This window comes from Alligator mississippiensis, chromosome 11 (assembly GCF_030867095.1).
Source record: "Alligator mississippiensis isolate rAllMis1 chromosome 11, rAllMis1, whole genome shotgun sequence".
NCBI classification, from domain to species: domain Eukaryota; kingdom Metazoa; phylum Chordata; order Crocodylia; family Alligatoridae; genus Alligator; species Alligator mississippiensis.
The window spans coordinates 7838036-7862665 of NC_081834.1; the positions used below are offsets into that span (position 1 = coordinate 7838036).

General features: G+C 41.7%; 1 protein-coding gene across 6 annotated transcripts in view; it reads right to left on the bottom strand.

Moving 5' to 3' along the window:
* MEF2A (myocyte enhancer factor 2A) overlaps window positions 1–24630 on the bottom strand; it is a 162937-nt gene that overhangs the window by 37436 nt on the left and 100871 nt on the right. For 3 of the 6 annotated variants that reach the window (XM_014606045.3, XM_019477690.2, XM_014606048.3), the window contains 2 exons: window positions 5036–5173; window positions 786–1005 (listed from right to left, as the gene is read on the bottom strand). In XM_014606045.3, the coding sequence (XP_014461531.1) occupies window positions 786–1005; window positions 5036–5173 (358 nt within the window). Of the gene's footprint in view, window positions 1–785; window positions 1006–5035; window positions 5174–5238; window positions 5371–24630 lie in introns of all 6 variants that reach the window. The other 3 variants (XM_014606047.3, XM_014606049.3, XM_059714563.1) reach the window with 2 other exon arrangements.

The window sequence follows — 24630 nt, forward strand, 5'->3', positions numbered from 1 at the left end:
GATTTTTATTCAGATAACATCATTCTATCAGATTAAAATACTCTTTTCCATATGAAAGTCACAATTACAGTGGACTAGTTAGTCTCTCATATAACATGAACATGAGTCGTCAGTGTGATGAAATCATCAGCAAAGCTAACAGCACTTTATCATGCATCAGCAGATGCATGACAAATAGATCCAAGGAGGCGATACTTCCCCTCTGCGGCATTGGTCAGACCACAGTTGGAGGATTGCATCCAGGCGTGGGCGCCGTACTTCAAGAAGGAGGTTGATAGACTCGAGAGGGTCCAGAGGAGGCCACTCATGGTTAGGGGCTTTCAGGACAAGCCCTATGAGGAGAGACTGAGGGACCTGGACCTCTTCACCCTCCACAAGGGATCTTGTGTCCGCCTACAAATTCATTAGGGGGGCACAGCAAGGGATCGAAGAGGCTCTGTTTACCAGGGTGCCTTTTGGGGTAACAAGGAACAATGGTCACAAACTGACCTGAGAGCAGATTTAAGCTAGATATCAGGAAAAAAGTCTTCACAGTAAGAGTGGCCAAAATTTGAAACGGGCTCCCAAAGGTGGTGGTGCTCTCCCCTACCCTGGGGGTCTTCAAGAGAAGGTTGGATAGGCATCTGGCTGGGGTCATCTGACCCCAGCACTCTTTCCTGCCTAGGCAGGGAGTTGGACTCGATGATCTGCTGAGGTCCCTTTCGACCCTAACATCTATGAATATAAATCAAATTTCATTCGAAAAAAAAGGGAAAAGGGGAAGTGTAGCACTACTGAAATCTCACCTGTGTTGCCAGTACTCGGTGGTCTCTGAGGGGCACCAGGTGATACGTTCCGATGCAACGTGGCCTGAGGTGGTGAGAGCATGGTCGTGTCTGTTAGCGATGAACTGGCTGCCAGTGATGGGGAAACAAGGGAACTCCCTGGGTTACTGTAGGTTAAAGTATTGGGATTGGACACTGGAACCGTAACAGACATTGAAAAGTTTTGGGGAGGTAAGCCAGGCTGAAAACAAAAAGAAGTTTTACGTTAGCATTTATTATATTTCTAGAATTGTCACGTAAATAACTGTATACTGATGTTTGCCAAGGCTATAACATTCAGATTAAAAATTTACGGGTTAAATTATGTTAGTTGTGTAATCTGTGATCACTAAATGTACAATTATAAAACACCCACGCTTTACAAAGACAGGCATCAAGAACCACAGTACTTGCTAGAGATCTCTTTCAACGGGCTTATTTACTACCAATTTAGAAGGTACTGAGAGCTAAGGTTTGTAAAACATGGCTGGAGATACTTTATCGATATTCATCAACTAATGTTCACTTATGTATGCTGGATTTATTAGTTGATTCTTATTACTAGAAAGGCAGTTGACAAGCTCTAAATTTTTTGTATTCAATGAACAAATTGTTGCATCCCCAAAATGTAAGCATACACAAACATGCACATTATAAAACAAAATAGTGAGTCGGTTATGAGATAAAAAAATAAAAGTTAGTAGTGACACATTGCTTTGACAGTCTTAATACTGAAATTAAAATATTACCACATAAGATACAAGTAAATTTAAGCCTTTTTTTTTTTTTTAGGTGAGAAATTCTGAAGTGAATCAGATCTATTCCAAAATCAAGGAAATGGCTTTTTAATCAGTGCATCAACCAAAAATAATACATTTTATAATGATGTCAAATTATCTGCCAGGCTATTAATAAAGTTCCGTAAATCTTTTATTTTACACACTGATTAGTTGACTGTAGCAATTCTGACCGGAGTCCTTACTTAGTTATATTCACTCCCAATACAAGAACATTTAATGTTTAATAATCTTTAACAATACAAAATTGAATATCTCCGTTTTCCAAAACACTGGGGGTTTTTTAATGATTTTAAAGGAATAATCTAAAAAAAAAAAAATCTTCCATTCCTTTAAACTTTTTTTTTTCTTCAACTCAATGGATAATGCCAAGAAAATGAAAAATAAAATTTCAGTAACACTTGATAAACAATATAACATCTGTCATTTTCATTAATAAATAGCAGGTCTATCACAAATGTCTCAAGTAACGGATGTCTTAAAATAATTTAAAAATAAATAATAGCATAAAATATCTGGCTTGTTTTTTTGGCTGCAATTAAAAAAAAAAATTATAATAGTAATTACTACCACACTAGTGAATGTACCGTGCTATATCTTATAAGAGTCTTAGCAACAAGACCTTAACAACAGTATGCAGATTAATTTAATCCTAGAAGATAGGGAAAAAAACATTACTTTTTGGTACAGATGGGTGTACTGACTTCTACTGTAATAAAATAAAAGTGCTGCTATTAAGAGATCACTCTTCTTCTCTAATCATTTATCTAACAACAAGCTGCATGAATTACATTTTTATATTTATATGGAAGACACCTCACAAAACTTTTTAATATCCATAACATACTCATTTTTCTTCTAAAAGTTTAGATGTATAATACACTGTAAGCACTTTCAGCATACGAAATAAGGTAAGAAAGGCAATGAATATCAATATTCTTTTATAAGTTTCTTGCTGTGTAGAAGCCCTTAACAATGGCAGCTTTTACTGCCTCAGTGAGGATGCATATTTCAGGCTGCCAAGCCATGTAGAAGTAGGCATTCAATTATGATTACCTATTCCAGACGTTGGGTTGTTCCTATCCTTTCTTTGACCACAATCAACAAAGTCTTTCATAAAAAATAAGAGACTACTTTTTTCATATGATCCATGGACATCAAATGGAAAATGTAACAGTTAGAATTTAAACCACATATTTAAGAAATTGTAAAGCTTAAAAATGTAATGCAATCCTCATTATTCACAGGAACTTCCAGGCCTAGAATTCTTGGCATCCAAGGGAACCAGAAGTCACCCGCAAAAACATGTTTCTGCTAGAGGAGGATACCCAGAGGGAGCATATCCAAAGATTTCTGGGAGCTTGACTTGGAGAAGATGACCTAACATATTATGTCAGAGTATCACAACTTTTAAGATAGTCTGAAGAACTACCACTGCAATTCAAGTTCAAGCCCAAAAGGATGCAAATTCTAGATGATTTTAACTAGCAAGTAGGAAAAAAAATACGCTGCCTGCATTCAAAGTATAAAGAGTCTGTTGAAAGAATGGATGTGGCATATTAAGGCTAACAGCTTGTTTTATTCTCCTCCAAAGGTCCTGCTGCTCTAAACAGATGAACCACTTCCACCACTGGAGAGACCCGGGGCGGGGGGGTGCGATGATGACAACAACGGGGATGATGAATGGGGGCGGACGGGGACTAGAGGCCATCCTTGTGCACTACACAGGGCTATCCAACGGGCAGCCCATAACCTGTTAAAGTTGTGACCCATGGACCCCTGCTTGGCTGCTGTTCCCCTTATCAATCCAGCTGCTACAGCAGCTGGGGTCTCCAGGATTCCCTTCCCTCCTCAGGCTTCTGCTTTCTGAAACTGCCCTTGGGGGTGGTGCAGTGCAGTGTGGCATTGGGAACTGAGGGTGTGACCAAGGCCACATATACATATATAGGAGGCTGCCCATATGGTAAGCAGCCTAGGCCACCTGGTCCCCACTCGTGTAGACCCTGCAATGTGCAGCCCTCACTTGTGCAGCCAGTGGGATGTGCAGCTGCTAGCCACTTAGAAGTTGGACAGCCCTGCATTACACCATTCAGTTACCTCGGGTTCTGTGCAGACTAAAAAATGTAACCAGTCTATTTGTAATTATTACAAGAGATCAAATGATCTGCAAGTGGAAGACGACAGCAGAGCTCACCATTATTTGTATTAGGAAGAATTCCTTTCCCTGGAATAGTTCCTACTAGTTAATTTTGTAAACAACAATTAACATCTAAAAGTACTCAGCCTATGATTGTACACCTACAACTAAAGCAAGTAGTGGCTAATCTTTGAGAATCTTGGGACCCCACAGATCCTCTTCAAGAGCCATGCTCCACCAACATCTTCCCTCCTACTCCATGGACTCCAAAGCCATCAGACTTAGCTGGTTACAAAACTGACAGCAGATGCACTCATGTTGGTATTGATGAGAGGGTGCAGGCCACAAATGGGTGTGTTTTTGGATTCGATAACTGCCAAACAGACTGCAATCTTCTGACAATGTACTAGTTAAAATTTTCAAAGGTGACTAAGTGCCATAGACCCCCTCTACACATTACTTGCATTAATGCAATTACCTGGTTAACTGCACAATAAATTTGCACTGGCTACACATGCAAATTAACTACTGTGCGTCAAAAAGGTTTAACTAGCTATAAAGTTATTGCTGGAAAATGTGTAATAAACTTTACAGCTGGTTTCTATCCAGCTTTAATTTGCATGGGTAGACTGTGCTCTAGTGGCTGGGGAGTGGGAATCCCATCAGCTGATCGGAGCTCCCAGCTGTGGCAGCCTGCGCATGCATCCCAGTGGCTAGAAGATCATAGCAGCTGCTGTCTTCTAGATGCAGGGGTATGTGGTGTGTAGCAGTGGTCTCAGCCGTGGGGGTGCATGGGGCACCCCATGGCTGGGAGTCCCTCAGCTGAACTGAAGCTGTAGAAACTTGCTTCTTGCTGGTGGAGGGGGAGCCCAGCAATAACACAAGATGGGAGCTGATTCATGTTTGCAACCTATTTTCCATTTGCTGTAATTCAATATGCTCTAAATAAATGTAAAAAAATAAATAAATAAAAGAATGATCTCCACACAGGTCTTACACCAAAAAGCATAGGTGGGTTCCTCAGCGTTAGGAAGATTACTCAGAAATATTAAAATTCAGGAGCACAGAGGAAGAACTACAGATCACTCCCAAATAAGTTCTTTTAACTTCTATGGAAATATCATGTAACATCCATATTTTTCCTCATGTCATTCACCCAAACACAAAGAAAAGGTATTTCTACAACATACACAATTAAACAAACTTATCTTTACTATGAATTGCTATTCGATAATAGGCAAACGTTGTGAAAGGTCTCATGCACATGATAAAAGCACAAGCCATACTTTAGTACTCACTGCGATTTTATGATTCCGCATCATATTATCAAACTCTTCGTTAATTTTTTTATATTTTTCTTCTGTATGTGGTGTAAGCACATATGAAGTGTCAGGGTCTGGGCTGTCGCACCCTCTGTGTTCTTTCTTGTTCAGAGCCTAAATAATGAAGTTAATAAAAAGGATCAACAAATAAAAAGTAGAGATAAAATAAAAGTACTTACAGGGCCTCGCTTGAAAATAAAATCACTATCTTCATTTAGTTTGCTGAATCTGTCCTCCGATAGTGGACTTTGCTCAAAGTAATCGTCAGCATCAGGGCTCTCACAACCATTAAGGCCTTTCTTTCTTAAGGTCTGAAATACAATTGGAAAATTCACACACAGATAATACTAACTTGCCAAGACTTTTTGTTAATCATATTCAGAGCCACTGAAACTATAATACTCTCACAGATGCCACCCCACTTTCAGCAGACTGACTTATAAAACCAGCTGGGCATAGGGCACCAAGACAGAAGGTCCATTCAGAGGCACCACTTTGGCTCCCAGAGAAACCTGGGGTTTCAGGCATTTGCTGATGTAATTAAGCAGTCTGATACTAGTGTCCTGGCCTGAACAAAGACTTAAACATTTTTGAGTCTTCAGTGGTATTAAAACAGGTGCTTCCCTCTTCCAGCACAAGCATTCAGGGCAGCAATTTCTTATATACTAATATACCCTGAGGAAGGGCACTTGATGCCCAAAAGTTATCCTGCAGCTCTCCCAACTATACTGCTGATCCAATAAAAGATATCACAAAAAATCCTCGGTCTCACAGTACACTCTGTAAAGCCAACGTTATGCCAAAATAAATCACTGCCTTTGTATTAATAACATAGCAAACCTGATGCCTCAGATTGTATATTCTCACGTGGAAGCAGTACGATTAATTTTGTTAGAAGACAATGAGTAAAACTTCCAAATTAATTTATTATTTAATGCATTGGTTGATGAGTTAATAGGGGAGAAACTTCAGAAACTCTGTATAATAAATGTGAAAATGAGTGTTGCACAGAATATTACAAACAAAAAAGGGTACTGAAAATTAGCAATCAAAATGTAGGATTTTGAACTGGACATCTTGACCTTGAATACTGCAAAGTTTTGTTTTGTTTGTTGGGTTGTTTTTTTTACTTATCAGTTAAAAAACAGAACAAGCTACTTTGTTTCTGGTTTGTTTTCAACAGAAGATGAATGTTTTGTACATACAGAGACAGACTAATGTTAATATGATTTTTTTCAAAAGGAAAATATAAAATATATAAATTTCATACACATTTAAAAATGTAAAATGTAAAGGCTTGAAGAAAGGATCGGGTCAAAGGGCATTTTAATTCAAACTGAGAAAGTATTGTTAAATTTGAGTGGATTTAGTCTAACCCCCCTGCATGGAATCAGAATCCGGGCTCTGATATTCTGCACAGCACTAACTGCATTCATCAACTCTCTCAAGTAAGTTCACAGGACTCCGAGTTTCTGGTAAAAAATGAGCGTTTTAAAAAGAAAAAATATCAATCCCATGATTTTTTCATACTTGTTATTTTCTAGTTTTCAGATGAATAAATGTATAAATCCAGCTTTACGCAGCATCTGTGTGTGAGCAAGCAATAAATCCACTACTTAACTTCACTTCTAAACATTAATGCAGCACTCCACAAAATTCAGTTATATTATATGAAATCCTTAAAGATCACAGGTCATCATTAGCAAGATATAATTCCTTCTCATGTTACTTGGCATGTGCTGTGTATCCCACACACAGTGTCTGGAACTCCCACAAAAATGCAATCACTAAATCAGCATATGGGGAAAACAGGTGTAGCTTTCTCTAACACCTGTCACAGCGCTGATCTCTCCTGGTCTAACCAATCAGGTGGACACTTATATGGACTTAGCCATACAAGGACCTGCTGTTTAGGACTCTGAAGGTCGGAGGCTGTTATCCCTCCCAGCCCTTCTCAACAAGTTCAGGCTGCCAGTCCTCTACACTTTGATATCAGCAGGGAAAATGTTAACACTGTATAATCTGGATTACACTGAAGCTTTATAATCTATAGACTTCTATAATTAGCACTGGACTAGGTCTTGCTTTATAGGGGCGTCAGCTGCAGAATACACAAACGGTGCTCTGCCCACCTTTAGAAACTGCAACTATATTCTGTCATAATATAGGGGAGCATGAAATAAATAGCCAGTTAGAAAGAGAAAGCCTTGAAAAAACTATAAATTAGATAGCCGTGCAAGCTCCAACCTAGACCCTATAACTCCATTTAAAATACTGCAACATATCTGTATTTCAAATTATTTTCCAAATATTCCATTAGCAAGAATAATGACAGACAAAACCTAGGAATTTCATACTGTAATGCTCAAAATCATCAACACGGTTTAAATGAAATCTTTAAAGTGTATTTCTATTTCCTCAGCCTTCTAACCCTTCTGCCTTCTCCCCTGAATGAAGTTTATAAATTAAACACAAAATATTCATGTAAAGTGCATATATTAGGCAAAAAAAAAAAAAAAAAAAAAGCATCTGCCTTCTTTGTAATAGTTATTTTTATTCAGATAACAATGGGGTTAACCCAGCGTGGACTCATGAGGAAGGAAAAGGCCTCAGTATCTCCAGTTTAAGATTCTGGAAACCCTCACTCCAGATAGGGCTCCTGTCATTGTGGAGGGAACTTAAAGCTCTGGTTGACTATTGCAGATAAATCCAAGTCTGTGGGTTGACATCCAGAGCTGTCTCCTTATCGTCAAAACATGAACTGTCACTTTGAGGACTTAACTACCATAAAAAGACTGCCTGCTTTATCACAGCCTGGTAGCATAATAATAAAAAGCTTCTCCCGTGTGGCTGGTACTAACAAGTGGAATGCTGTAATCTGTTAACAAGGCCAGGCCAGACCTGTGGGAGACAGGCCAGCCTTGGTTTTCTCACACGCTATGAAGTTAGACATGATAACAGGCGCTCGCTCAATTAAAAAAAAAACAAAAACAACCCAGAAAGGTCACAACTACTGGAAACTCGTCTGCGTGTATGCAGGAAAGAAATATTCCATAAACAAGTTCTGGCTCCACCCTCCCTATTTTCGATGGCTAAAACATGCTGTACTTCTGCACTGACTGTAAAGCAGCGATCCTCCCCAAATTCTTCTCTAGCTGCGATCACAGAGGCTGAAAAAATGCTGGACCTCTGCAAGTAAGCTATGTTAGGAAAGAGGAGGAGACACCCAACCATCCTTTGGTCGTATGCAGACACGGAAGTCTATCACTGTTGCATGTAAACCATTTCATGGTCACAGATGTGAAAACGTATTGTTTTTGCAGTTAAAGATAATGCACAAAATAGAATATTTCTCTGATCAGAGTTTTTCAGATACAGTATTAAAATGTTCTTACTAAAAAGAGAAGAAATGGCTTGCATTTCATGTGCTGTGAAAGGATGTCTAAGCAACAGCAGAAATAGTACTAATCACCACTTTCTAATGCATTAGGTAAGGAGAATGTCTGGCCAATACAGTTCCTCTCTACTATTTGTATCTTTCTTACAGATTGTCCTCTGATGATTTCTGAAAACTAGTTTCTGATGCATGCTTGCCAATCCACTGTACTGTGCCCCAACAACTGGGTTTTTATAGCTTAGATGTTACTCTGGATAAAATACTAAAGTAAGCAATTATATAAAAAAATTACACTGATTCTTATCATACAAAATTCACCATGACGATTCCCAAGAAACACAGCAGGTGCAAAACTTGTATACACTTTAATGTTGAGTAAAAACAACAGCATAATTGTGCTGCAAATAAAATCATTGTATAAGCGTCCCAGCAAGCTGTGATAAATCTTGATAATGCAGAATGACTCAGAAGTTTTAAAATGGCTTTGTTCCACTATGTAAAAATGAAATATGTAACTATTATGACTAATGGTTTTGGATTGATTTTGTTGTAATGACATATCTGAGGAAACACTGCATGAGGATGATTGTGATGGATTAGCTATAAAGAGTTCAAAAGTTATATTCAGACGATCTGCAAAATACCCAATATTTTTCTGAACCAAAAAAAGGAAAATAACTTTTTTTTTTTTTTTTTTTTTACTTGTAAGATTAGCTAAGCATTTTATTCCTGCAGAGGAAAGCTACAACGCCGGTACAAACCCAAGGCTCTGCAGGCGTTGATTTGGTCCTAGATGAGCCCTCAAAATCTCCTTATCTTCCATTCAAACCAACTTCCTCAAATTCAACTGTCTCACAATTCCTTGCCCCAACTCTTTTTCTTCTTTCTCCGAAGTTTGAAACACTCTGTCTATCCAGCACAATGGCTAACAGATTTATAACATAAAATGCATCCAAAACCTCTTTTCAAACACCAATCACCCTGGAATGTTTCCGAATGTACAAAAAAAGCCTTTATTTGTCTGTCTTTCGAGTAAAACTTTTGGAGTTCACAAAAGGTAGAGAAAGCCAACGATGAATCAAGGAAGTGGTGAAGAGAAGACGACTAGGATCCTGTCACAGAGGCACATATGTTCACGTACTTTGTACAATCTTGTTGAACATCACTTTTGAGATGCTTCCACTACTTTCCTTGTGAAGGGACGGATAAACATTTATATCACATAAATGCATGTCGAGGTCTCTAAATCAACCACCCATAATCCAAGAAAGCCAGGAGTGAAGTCTGCTGTACCACCTTAATTCGGCTGGCTTGTGAGCTGGAGGGCTTAGTGGGAGTAACAGCAGCAACAACAACAAAATACTTCTAAAAATTTTTAAAAACCTCCTGAGATGTGGCTGAGGAGGTGGCACAGGCTCAGGGAGGGGGCATGCATGGTGCTGGGCATCTACATGCTGTCTCAAGTGCTATTTGCTTTAGTAAGACAGGCTTGGTGGTCATGGTAGGGCAGGCAAATGTGGCTGCCTGACACCCCTGTGACTGGGTTTTCTGTGTGGTCAGAGGGAGGGAAGAGAACCCATTTGTTGTAGCTCAGGAGCCACCTCCCCCCAGACCTTCCTGCCCTACTGTGCTGCCTGTTGCCACCATCCACTCGAACATCAGATCTACTCCCCAGCTTGCTCTACTCCCCTTTGTGATCAAGTGCAGCCGCCAACATCTTGCCTGGCTCTTGTGCCAAACAAACTGGCACAGCTGCCACCCATAATTAGTAAGGGAGTAAGCAACAGAGCTGCTCTACCACTGACTGGGGCAGATGGAGGAGGGGCTGCAGGATGCATCCAAGTGCTAATGAGAAGAGCCCAGCCTAGGAGACTATTCAACCAGGAGGCAGCCTCTGGGATTAATTTGGCCTTTGTCCTACCTCCAGCCTCCCCTTCATCTTCAAAATGATTTCCCCTAACATATAAAGACGGTTTAAAAACACAAGCAGAAAATTGTGGTTGTTTAAGTTTTACTGCTTGCTGTTCGTGTCAGTTTTGTATCCCTTTATTTACTGAAGTCTGACACCACCGCCTCCTTACTAGTGCATGATACTGGCTCCCAATCACATGTGTCTTATTACTGTCACCCACGACACAGTAAATGCATTGTTTAGCTTCTCCTTCTTGTCCCACTTTCAGGAGGAGTATGGGGGTGGCACTTGATCATTCCCCTGCTTTCCTGAAGGCAATCGAAGTAAACAGCTTTGTAGTCTATTACTCAGTCATTTTCAATAAGCCCCAACTTTAATTTAGGAAACTGATTTACAAATCAAAAACCTGAAAAATGTCATCCCCAATTTCTATTCTGATTTGTGGCCTAGGTTCCAGTTCCTGTGATCAATTATCTTTACAGTACTTCCCTTTTAGGACGATGCCCCCTATACCTTCCATGCCTACTACCTTCAGCATGTACACCAATAATAAGCACCTAACAAGCTGCAAAAGAAAATCTGAAAAAAAATATCTGTGTAGAACTATTCTGTGAAAAATTGGCAAACCTAACATGGGTTGGGGCAGTACCACCAACCTCCACTCAGTTTTTGTTCTTTTTTATTTTTATGTGCAAAAACAAATCAAAGGTTAAAGTTAAAGGGTACAAAAAGGTGTTTTCTTTCACACAACTCCTCCCAACTTCCTCTCCACACATCCAGTGAGACCTGGTACATCTTCCACCCCCTCTCCAGCCAGGAACAGCATGCCATCTTGGTTTGCTTTCACACTCCAGTAAAACCCAGAGACGACACATTTACTGCCTTCCCGCAATTGCTGTTGAAATGCATATGCACACACACACTTGTTGGAAACTGGGCATGTCTACACCGACTCCAACTGAACTAGAAAGAGTCAATGCTTCCACACGTGCCAAATATCAAACGCATGTAATGGTGCTGCCATTCACATGGCACTGAGCACAAGAAGTATACCCAAGACTGGAAGAGAGTGCTGGGTGCACCAAACAGCTGCTGCATTACTGTTATTCTTAGGGTTTGGGGCATTTGGTGTGCAGAAAGCAGGAACAAGTGGGTGGAAGATGAGCTCACGGTACCAGTCCCAGAGTCTGCAGCCATGGTCTTGCTGAATCACAGATCTAGGTACGCTGCCATCAAGTGGTGCTCCTTCTACATAAAGTCTTGAAGAAAGTGATGTTCCCACCCCAGATTTTCCCAGGATGTTCACTCACTTCTTGGAAGGGAGTCTGCATGTTCCCAGTTATCTGTTCAGTAGGCACAGCAAGAGAATTATTCAGTTGATCATCCCTCATCCTAGCTGGATGGCTTTGGACCCTTAAGTACCATACAATGCTAATTCACTCCTGGGTATAACCTGGAAGCCAGCAATCACCTGTGTTTACCTGGGGTCATAAAAGAGAAAATGTTAGCAGGGAGTTCTCTCTGCTCAGATATACATCCAGTATGTAAAAAGGCAGTTTCACCCAATCACCACTTCCTGCTTCAGCTGGCAGCTGAAAGTTTCCTGTATGCTGTACAGGACCAGCTGAAGGGGCTGCAGTACCCGCTCCTCAGCGACTGCAGTGCCCACATGCCTACTTCAACTCACACCCAGACTGACACAGTGAACGGCGTAAGGGACTTGCTGGCAGAGACCATGCCATACAGCTTTTAGGTTTATTCTACTGGCCCCTTGCACAAATTTAGGGAGGAGCTGAGGGGGTTTAGCCGCTCCTATATAAAGATATGGAGATATTCCAAGGTGTTCTTGGAAAGGTGATTCCACCCGCCGCCCCTGCAAATCTAAACACATCGTGTTGCATAATGTCAAGTGAGAGTGTTAGTGCTATTGTACATCTTTCTGCCGTTGCTCACCTATCAGGTTATTATAACAACAGGTAGTCGGTTTTCTTATCAGTGGTCCACATGTAAACAGCCAAGTGAACAGTCCTACCTGAATAGGCAGACACGTCACATAACATCAACACCCAGATCTGCCGCTGCCTTTTCAGTGGAATAAGAAAAATGAAGTCTCTGCCACTTGGGAGCAACTGCAGTCACAAAGCATATATGATACCCTCACTCTCCACAAGGGAAACGGAAGCATTATCCAGACCTGGCAGCTCCTGTATATTTGTGGCCAATTTCAGAGCAGTGTAACGATTGGAATAATATTTGCCTTCTCCAAAAATATTCTAGTATGGTTGGTCGAATGGTAAAGCTAGAGCTGACTGACAAAATCACGTGAAAGCAGTGGAGGGGTCAAACAGTTCTCCGTAGTAGATCCAGTACCTGTTTGCTTTGATCCTCAGCCAGGCTGTCATGGCATGCTTGCCCCATGACTTGTATTTCATGTGTTATATCACACCTGATGCCCCAAAAACTTTTGAAGCCATGCCTCAAACTGACTCTACATTCTTCACAGCTAACAAACAGCCACAGCCTTTTCACCATCATCAAGTCTGAAAGGCTGCAAACTAGGGCTGTGTGAAGCTTTGGTCCCCGATTCGATTCGGTGGCCAAAACTCCGAATACAAATAGAATCAGGAGACCCTTTAATCTCTCCAAATTGAATCAAAACCCTCCAAATCGATTCGGAGACATTTGACAATTCGGACATAGACACAACATTAAATGTTTTTTCTACATACCTCAAGGTACCAGGCGGCTTGTGAATGCTGCGATGCTGGGGCGGATGAAGGATTCCACGGGAGCACCAAGGGGGGGGGCCCCTGCACGCTCAGCAGCAGACCCGGAAGTGGACCAGAAGCGTTTCCAATTCGCTCCAGGGTCCACCGGTGAGCGCTGAAGGTCCCCCCCAGCTCGGCAACTGGTGCCTCCTGGGTCTGGGGGGGCACCCAGGGTCTCCCTGAGGCCAATTGCTGAGCTGGGGGGGGGTGCAAGGGCCCCCCTGCATGCTCCACAGCAGACCTGGACCGGAAGTACTTCTGGTCCACTTCTGGGTTCTCTGCCGAGCACATGGAGGGCCCCCCACACTTCGGTGGGATGCTCCTTCTGCCCCAGCATCACAGCAATCACAAGCCGCGCTGGTACCTCTAGGTACATAGAAAAAAACATTTAAAGCCGTGTGTATGTCTGAATCACTGATTCTCCAAATCAGCATCGAATCTTCAGATTCAGCCAAATCAAAATTGGGGACAGTGATCCAAATCAACTAACTGAATCACTGTCCCCAATTTGGGCCGAATCCAAACCCGAATCGAATACTGCCCGTTTCGCACACCCCTACTGCGAACCTAGGAGGTTGCCTGTTTGGAGGAAGGCCGTGCGGGGACTGCAGTTGGTGACCACTGCTATTTCGGTTAAATTAAGTATGTGAACGCTGCTTACTCTCCTCATGAGCTTCTCTCCCAAAAGCATATCCAGCAGATATGGAAACAAGCCTTCCCTTTCACCTGGAAGAAATTACCAGCAAGCACCACCTTGTCAGAAGGACAGGGAAAGAACTGGCAAGGGCTCTGTAGACGGACTTTAGTTTACTGATCAGCCTCTGGAGAAGCAAGAATCACATGTGATGCTAGAGGCAAGAATTTTTGTGGGCAATATCCAGCATCTTGCATGTTCCCTGGACCATTACAGCTACATCATCACTTCAGCATTGCAATGTGATATTAGAGTAACTAGAGCTGCATTAGCCACTATTTTATTTGTTTTGCTTCCAACTAACCGATTATGGCCAAAGGAAATAACTCTCCAGAGGCGCTGTTGTTCTCAGGTAACTGATGCTGTAGAATTCCCTCCTTTATTATGGGATTCCCGTCTCTTCTTTTCCAAGCTCTCATGCTGTAGGGCTTCCACAAGAGCTTTTTCAAAGGCAAGCCAGAGGCAGCCTTTTTTGACAGCCTAAACTGCTCTGTAGAAAAACGTGGCTTCCAGGCAGTTGCACACTCCGATGTCTGCTAGTTCTAATGGCACAGCTCGCATCAGAGACTCTAAGTAGTCAGCGGCAATTTTTTTGCTGCTTGTCCTAGATGTGACATGAATGTTTTCCTCTCTTGGACACTGCTGTTTTAAAGCCCTACTTTTCATTTAGCTCGGGCAGTGGCACCAACAGCAGAACACCCAAGGGCAAGACAGAAAGTAACTTGCTACAAAACTTCGTTTTCCAGCTTCACTGACCAACTCTACTTACTGCATAGGAAGCTTAATGGGAGATGACACATGGTCAGATGGACAGCTTCTAACAAACTCTAATAAGCATGTCGAAATTTTCAATTTTCAGGGGCTCATAATTGTTGAGTCCAGATAAATTTTAAATGGGGACAACAAAAGGCAACTATTTGGCAGCAAATGTATAGCTCCTGCCCCAAACATGGAGGAGCTAGAGCTGTTCAATGAAACATCTGGAAAACATTTTACCACTGGTAAAGCCATCTGAGAATGAGCTTAGAAGGAAAATAGGTATAATTGCATTTTTTTTTCACTAGAACAGTCCAAAAATTCAGATATTAGATAGCAATTAAGGATGGAAAATCTCAGTCCAAATGTCTAAAGTCTGGAAAACTGACAAGCAACTGAAAACAGGCTTCAGTTTGAAAATGTCAGGCAAACTTAAATATATGTACCGCTACAAACTTTCCATATAATACAGTGCTGACAGTATGTTTAATGCTTCCTTATTTTACTTCCTATTACATGTCACTGTGAAGAAGATGACCCTGTAACCAGGTTAAACTCTCCTTCATAATTAAATTTCACTCCCATTGCTTCCAGCAGTATTTCTTTACTTTACATTATGTATAATTTGTTCTCTCCCCTTTGTGTTTACACCACTCAAGTATTTGTGGACTATGCATTATCCCCTTAGCCACTGAAAGTTGCATGCATTTAGCATTTAATCTTCTTGTAGGTCAGGTCCTCTACCCAGAGAGCTTTTTTTGTTCCTGAACACCTCCCATTTTACAACACGATACTCCAAACAAAAGGCTTGGAGCCACACTGTTAAAAGAAAACGTTTTTTTTTCCCCTAGGAGCAGAACTGAATCCCAAGTGCAGCATTGGAAGTGGAGCGCTGTGTCTCTGCTCAACAACATGATGTTTTTGCCTATCCAGCTCAAAACTGCGTCTAAGTTTCTGTTTCACTGTTCTCTAGCATCCCAAACCTTTTCAGTATGACCTCTTCCAAAGCTTCTTTCTCCTGCTAAGCAAATGTATTTCAAGAATACTCCTCTTCCTCAGACAAGGTTCCTTGGGTGAATTTGATATCTTTTTATTAGGCCAACCCAAATAGTTGGAGAAAAGTTATTAAGCAAACTTTTGGGTTCAAAAACCAGTCAGGCTAAAGAAGTTTCATCCAGGAAGAGCACACACCAACTGCTGAAACTTCCTTAGCCTGACAAAGGGTTTTTGAACCCAAAAGCCTGCTTAATAACTTTTCTCCAATATTTGGGTTGGTCTAATAAAAGATATCAAATTCACCCAAGGAACCTTGTCTGCCTGTGTCCTTAGACCAACACGGCTACAACCTAAACCCTCTTCCTCAAAGGCATTTAGCTATGCTTTTTCCAAGATTAAATTCTTTGCTTTGTTTTTCCACAATATTTTAATATCTCCAGATCTCTCATCATTTCTGTCCTCAGAAGTAATCACGATTCCACCAACTATATTCATCTCTAAATCTTATCACCACGGTATTTGTCTCCCTTCAAATTAAGATGCTAATTAAGACCAGCCTTTCAGTACTGCAAGCAGACACACACTCACAACTGAGCAACAGTTTTTAACATTACTAATCAGTATTTTACTATTTTGACCAGAATTTCAAATGCAAATTTTAAATACGACTAAAAGCAAGCTATAATAAAAGCAAGCTTGTAAACAGAACAATCAGTAACAGACATATCCAGGTATACATAAAGGTATACATCAAATTGAATATATCAGTACGTAGATAAGAACATTAATGTAGCAAATTCCAGTACTTGAACCTTCACTGAGATATACAAACAGTCCTACACAAAAGATTAGATTTGAATACAATGCACTAAATTCAATGATAAATGTAAGCGTTGCTTTCACAATGCTTTTGAGACTTAGACCACCAGTTCACCAAAAACCAAAATCTGCCCATGAAAACAATCAATCTGCAAAAGTAAACATTTCCTCTAAGCAAACAGGAAAATAAGTATTTTGCCACTCAAAATATTCCTATATTGGCCACCATTTGTAGCAAGTCCATTTAAAAAAAAAGGCTTAGGACAGAATGCCCAGAATATGCAAGGGTCACGTTCATTCTAAGCTGCAAAGTTTGGTACTGGGAACTCAGTCCCGAACACAATAATATTGTATGTTGTACAGAAGTTTTCTGTGGGAGTCATTATCCATTCTATTGTTTTAGAGAAGTAAGAAATTAAGAGATCTGTAAAATAATAGCTCATAAAATACCAGAACTGGCCATTTCCGTTATGTTCCATTATATTCCACTACAGGCAGAGCTATTCATCAATCTTAGATGCAGGAAGATCTATTGCCTGAAAGCTTATCAGTGTCCCTGTTGTGCACCACTGTCTAGCAAAAGACAGTTTCTTGTTCCAAAGCTGGAACATTTCCAATATCTGGCAAATTTTAACATGTATATCTGTAGCTCTCCAAGGATTAAAGCTAGCCGTCAAATTCCACTGAGATACGATAAAGACTGCACTCAGGATTTAAATCTCTGTTTGTAAAAATAAAACATGCTGAAAGTTGTATAGCAGATGCTGTACACAGCTTAACGGCTAGCTCGAATGAGTCTTGGTGTGAAATATACACTGATTTAAAAGAAATAACGCAACAATTGCTACATAATTTCATAACTTTATAGTGTAGGACTCTTCACTCAAAGCATTACAAATATTTAAAAGTGCGAGGAATAGGAAGAAAGGCTCCAGACAGATAGGTTTTTGTTTCAAGTTTTGAGGACCGCTTCAGTAAAATGATCTGGTACATCATCGACATAAAGAATGCAGCTGTTGACCTATTCGAGACAATGCCTTAGTGACCATCATGATCTCAAGGCTTAAGACACGCTATAATCTGCCAGTCTTGACAACACAGTTTCCACAGAGAAGGTTAAGCCAAACTCTCAAAGGCTGATGGTTCATAATTTTTTCCTTTCACTTCTATACAGTTTAGTGGATTATTAAAATCACCCCTCAGATAGGGTTGTGATTTTCTAACCTTGTCTATTCAATAATATAAAAACGGGTTTCCTGTGGTCTGCTTACTCACGGCAAATCACTGCACCCTCCTTCAGAACATCAACACAGCTGCGTTACACAGAAACTTCAAAATGAGTATTTAGGCCCTGGAAAGGATGTAACATAGGTCATTTAAACATTTAACCACATGTTACTAGGTTCACAAATGGCAGCTGTACCCCCCCCCAAAAAACTATGAACTAAATGACTTCCATAGTGCTGAATGGACACGTTTACAAAAAACATCCGAGTCACGGGAGAGAAAAAAAAGCAAAGAGTCTTATAATACCTATTCCGGAGCAGGGGCAAATGGACTGGGGACCTGGGGCCCAAAGACTTTAAGTGATTTATTCAAAGCATGCAGGAGATTGCGAAGGACTGAACACAAAACACTCGAGTGACTGGCCAGTGCCATCGTGGCAACTGCAACCTTGGAACTACTGTACCAGACAGATGGGAGGAGAGAGGCGCCACAGTTGTACACACAACTCCAACACAAAGCCACCCTTAACAAGATCCAAAGCACATGTTATCTTCTCTAGTTTGGCAGCTTACTGAAGGCAGTTGTGCTTCACTACAGGTCATGCAAAAAATATTTATGAGAAAAGTATAAATATCTACTTGGCAATACAATCAATTTGCTTTCCATCTGAACTGAGCCAGCAGCTGTATTGTATAATCACTGAAATCAAACAACACGAGCTGGCACCCCGAAGAGTGAATCAAAATACTGTGACAATAATCAATGTAAACAACTTCCATTTTGCATGCCCACACAGCACAAACTATACTTTCAAATACTACACCAGGATATAGGGACTCAGTATAAAAACCAGAATGGATTTATTTTGGGTGACTGTGGGTGGAAGAAATAAGAGTTCTACTTTGGCTTCTAAACCTTAGTCTTATGAAAATTCCCAGATTCCTGAAATTACACACTGAAGGAACAGGAAACTTTGAAATAAAATATTGCAAATACTTTTGCAAGCATGTGTTGTTTTTTTTCACATTTAAAGAACACTTATAGGCTTTAATATCGGTTTGGTTTTAGAGATGCCAAATGCATTTTGTGGGATAGTGTTTTACAAGAAATCCAGTATTTGCTTTTCAAACTATCGGTATTATGAAAAGCTGTTTTAGATCAGCAGCTTTTCATAGCTAACTGACCCATTCCACTAGCACAACAGCAAAAAAAAAAAAAGCATTTTTAAGAGAGACTAAAAGAATACTGGTCATGCTAGGCCATGTAATTTGCAGTAACACCAAACACCAACTAAGTGCTGCAAAACCCAGAAGATTAAAAGGGAAGCAACAGGTTTGCCCTTATAGAGGCTGACAGTCAGCAAGAAACTCTATCCATCAGACAATGGGCAAAGTTGGACCCTAGGAGGACACTAATTAAGTGGTCCAGAGATACCACTAATATTTAAGTCAATAGGAACACTGAAAATGAAGCAAGTACAGAGATGGTGCTTACAGACGAACTTGATTTAACTGGCCACATGCTCTAAAGATTGGGGACGGGCAATTATTTTGGCTGGAGGGCTGCTTAACGAGTTTTGGTGAGCTGCTGAGGGCCACATGGATAGCCTCACCCCTTGGTAGTTGCCCCACCCCCTTATCATCATCTTGGTACCATAAGTCCCGACCCTAACCCTGGACCTTTGCCTCCCCCAAAATAATCCTTTTGGGAAGGGGGATTGCTATCTTGGAACCAAAAATACCAAAACAACACCCCCCCTCAAAAATCATACACTAATAATCACACCCTTACTATAACGTATTTTCATTTCATTACAGAAGCTATTTTTGTCATGATTTGTGTTAATATACTGTATATAGAGTTGACTGCATAAAAACTACAAAATAAAGTCTTAGTCTTGTATACTGTGTGCAGGGGTGTGGTTGGGGGGTGTAGGGTGGGGTGTGGGGAGAGTGGCTGTGTGGGGAACAATAGGGTATGTTGGGAGGTGCATATGTGGGGGGTTGTGCAGGCAGGGTGCGAGTGCGTGGTGTTTGTGGGGTGTGAGGGAATGTGGGAGAATAAGGGGACTACCCCCACGCTCCCCCCATGGTGCGTAGCCCCTACCGGTAGCAACAGCAGCAGGTAGGGATGCTTGGGACGCTCATGCCCGGCACAGGCACCGGTGCCTGGAGGCACGTGGCTCCTTCCAGCACTGCACATTGCGGCAAGGAGTGCAGCCTGGCCGGGCCGCATCTATCGCTGGGGATCTGCGCTGCACACATACAGTTCCTGCACTCGCACACCACTGGAAGGAAGCCCTGTGTGCTGCCCCGTCCCCACACTGTGCTCCCACCCAGCTGCAGCTCTGCCCCCACACCTGTTGCTTCCCTACCTGGTGCCTAGAGCCCGCAGGACACTGGGGAAGCTGAGCAGGTCCCCCGGTGGCTGCAGCAGTGGCAGTAGCAGCCCTGCCTGGAAGCTGTGCTCTGGCTGGGCTGGGCCCTCTGGCCCACAAGGGTGGGAGTGAGGTGCAACAGAGTATGTTGGGAGAGAAGAGAGGTGGATATGTGGGTGCCTTGCTCCCACCCTCATAGGAAGTGCTGGGCGGGATACAATTAGTTGGTGGGCACTGCGGGCCGAATAAAAGTACCTAGTGGGCCGGATTTAGCCCGCAAGCCATATTTTACCTGCCCCTGCTTTGAATGGATATGACACTAGACTAAAATTTTGGAAACTTCAGTTAATTATCTAGTCTCTACATTGTAATCATGCCCCGACTCGCTCACTCTGACACACCTGGCTGTGAGCACCATAATGCATATATTATATAATGCAAGAGGATTTGTAACAAGGAAAATTCACAGGAACTGTACATACAGTCACAAAACAGGGGACCCCAAATAAGCATCAGAACAGAACCACAGTTTAGTAGGTGTTTGGCTTTTATGCACAATCTTTTAAAATTTAACTAATATCAGTAAGTAATTAAAGATAAAAAAAAAATATTGGTCAAAAAAGGGGAAGGAGGGAGGGGAAGAAAAATCATTCTCTTAAGAAGTCTAAAGGTTTTATATAAATTAGGACATTTTGGTTTCTTGACTGAGGTTTAATTTGATCAAGTTACATAAATTAACTCCTGTTAATAATTAGCTTTTCTTCTTAATTTCTGATAAAACCATAACAGACCCTATCAGCGAAAGAGGCAGTATTCCAGCAAGCAAAATAATTTTACTGATCTGAGCAGAATATCTAAAAAGATGAACAACATGCCTTACCTCTGATATATTAATAGATTAAAACTACAGGCTTTAATTTTCATAATTATTACTCTTTTTGTTTAATGGAAATGCCGTTTTACATTTCATAAGACACAATCAATATTAAAAGGTACTATTCAGATATACTATTTAGTCCAATTCACAATGCCCATGATAAATGTTTATTAAAAATAAACACAAATTTGAACAAGGTAGAACTGAGAAAACAGCTACTTGAACTTTTGCCAATAAAACAGCTCTGGCGGCAGACTTGCTATTTGCAATGGAGCAGCAAGCTTCTCTTAGCAGTAACCAGGTAACAGACAGGTCTGGCTCAGATTTCATTGAAATTCATTAAACAACAAGATGCTCCACACACTAATATATGAAAAATGCGTTGCTTCAATGCCTGAAACAGGTCTTCTCCAATTAATCCCTTGAATAATGAGCCTTTTTTAATGATGTACTAATGGAAATGCACTTAAATACATAGTCATACTTGCCAAGATTTTAACTGCAAATAATCAGGGCAACAAAACCAGAGCCTTTAAAACTCCATCACTGCAATGGGCCAGGGACTGAGACAGCTTTTGATAGGGCCGAATAAATAATATTTGAACTAAAAATAGGCACCTTTCTTCCTACATTAACAATTAATGTTAATAGAAATGATAACCTTAAATACAGTATTGTTTAAACATTAATATTTAAATTGCTACTTGTTAATAGGCTTACATACTAAATATAACAGAACTGATGCATAAAAAGCTGTTATAAATAAAGTTAAGCATTCATAGAACAATATTCCATTGTTTGATTCTACACAAAGATCCCAACTTTAGAAAGGCAATACACAAAAACAAATAAAAGAAAACCTTTTCATCTAATTTAACATAGTTTAATTAAAAATAACATTTGTTTGATACTGTAGGCCACTGGCATGCAGCATTTTTACATCACAGAAGATAACCTGTATGATCAGCATGCATTATGGGCACTGCTGAAGACTGGGAGCAATGCAGCCACTCCACATACAGTATGTCAACGCGATGCACCCACTCAACATACAGTATGTTACTGTAGCCCCAGCAGGGAAGGCAGCCAGCTCCAGCATGCGGGGCTTCCCTCCCATGCCTGGCGAGTGCAGGGCCTGCGTGCGAGTGGCAGGGAGCACTGGCGATACAGGGGACCCAAGGGAGGCTGCACCCCTCGCTGCAATGTACAGCACTGGCCAGAGCCGTGCCTTACCAGGCCCCTGTTCCCGGAAGTGTCCTGCCTGCTGCTGCACCATGGGAGAGATGCAGGGATCTCCATACTTCCCACCTGCCCTCACACCCACACCCTGCCCCTATAGCCCCCCCACATACACACAACCCCCAACATACCCAGTGCCCCCCCACACACAGCCACAACCCCTCACAAACCCCCCACACCTCACATCCTACCACACCCTACCATACACCCATCCCCACACCCCACCACTCACAGAATATAAGAATTTAAGAAACTAAGAATTTATTTTTGAGTTGTTATGCAATCACCTCTATATACAGTATGCAAACAAGTCATGGCAAAAATATTTTTTGTAATAAAATTTAAATATGGCATAGCAGGTGTTTGACTTTTAGCATATAATTTGGTTTCTTTCTGGTTCTAAAATGGCAAACCCCCACCCGCCCAAAAGGAGTATTTCCAGGGGGGGGAGGAGGGGGCAGGAGAAGGAACTTCTGGTGGCAAAGGTCAGGGATTAGGGCTTAGACTTCTGGTCCCAAGACAGTGATAAGGAGAGTGGGGCAACTGTCGAGGGGCAGGACTACTCATGCTGCCCTTAACAGTTCACCAAAACTCGTTAAGCAGCACTACACCCAAAATAATTACCCACCCCTGCTATAAAGGAACTGCTGGTGGTCTGCCTCACAGGAACTGCCACCATATACCTTACCCATTTTGACAGGCTAGGTAGTTTTTCTGCCTATTGAAAAAGACCTTCCAAATCAGGGTTGAAACGTAGTGTTCATACAGTTCACAGAAGTTTACACACCAGTTTTGGAGCTAAAACTAACTGTGGATAGAATTACTGAATAAAGAAAACAGCGATGGAAACAAGTTTAGCAAGTTATCTATCTAGCCAAGTCAGGATTGCTTTTTAAATGTCAATACATGAGTGTTATGCTACATATAGTTTTAACTAATCTCAAGCAATGTGACTTTCCCCATTTTCCCCGAAGGCCATTTTGCGTCTGTCAGATGTCTGAAAGTATCATATTTGTACATACACAGTAGAACAGCGATTATTCAAAATAATTAGCATCTTTAGCAACTAAATCCCATTATACAATTTGTCTCTAGGTCCATCAATATGGCACATTTCACACGCTCTAGATCAGCAGTGCTTGATATTTTTGCCCAGTGAGCTGGTTGGGCAGTGCCCAGTCCAGCCACGGGCCCCAATCTGGCACCCAGGGCTAGCAAGGCAGGTCCCAGCTGGCCAAACCGAGGGGAATTGGGGGGGGGGGGGGGGGCACAAATGCATGAGGTAAGGAAGCCTGACCTGGCACCGTGGGGGAGGGGAGGAGTGTGGCCCCCTGGCATAACAACAGTGAATATGTGACCTGAGCTTCACATAGATGCCCTACAAATTGCAGAATTAAGGACAATCCTCAAGCAGCCAGCAGAGGCTGCCTGAGCCCTAAAATAAGTAGGTGGCTAATTTGGCTAGCTCAGAATAACTTGGAGATCCACTTGATCACCTCTGAGAGGATTCTGCCTGAACCTCAATCCCAGCAGCAAAGACCATGGTTTTTGTTCTTTAAATTAGCATTACAATGCCCTTATTGCATCAACCATGTGAAGTTGCTTCCCTCAGGGCTGACTGAGAATTGGAAAAGATAACTTTGAAATGAAAAAAATTTGTTCATAAGAACTCCAAACTTTGGGCAGCAATTTAAATGAGACCTGGGAGTAATCCTGACTTTATGAAATACTGTGCAAGGAAAACCCACAAGGAGGATCTTTCCCAACCCTCCAAGCTGAAGCATTGTTTACCAGAAAGACAGTTTTTAACTGATGCATGGTTTTGGGCAGTGATCTCCAACCTTTTAACACAGGAGATCACCTTTGGGATTTAAAAGCAACCCAAAAATCTACCATGCGCTGCTGCCACCCCCTTTTCCTTCCCCCACACCCAGCAGGTAAGTCTATGGTAGGGAGGGAAGGGGAAGGCAGATCGAGGTAGAGGGAGGAAAAGCTATTTGGGAGAGCTCCTTCCCAGCAGCTAAGTCCCACTCAACTTACCCTTGCTCCTGCCTCTGTGGCACTGCCCCTCACTGTGGGGGCCTCGATCCAACCCCCGCCTCTTCCCTTCCTCAAGGACTGACCTGCTGGGCTGGGGCATGCACGTGCATGCATGCAAGCACTTGGCCCCCCACCCCAGCCTCAGATCGACTCCAAAAGGCTCCAAGACTACCGCAAGAGGCTCCAAAATCTACCGGTGGATCGGGATCCACTGGCTGGTGACCACTCGTTTAGGGAATGATTGCTAAGGGCTCAAAGGGGGACAGCCATCAATAGTAAGGTGACAAGAGGAAGGCAGTCACCAAGTGAATGGAAAAAACAAAGCACAGCACCTGGGAGGAATCTAGCCATTGTAAGGTGAGAAAATACAGTATGAGGCAGGACAGTGGACTGATATGCAGAGACTGCTGATAGAGGAACCCTTACAGAAATAATACATGAGGCTAGATCATTTCACAGCTAGTACATA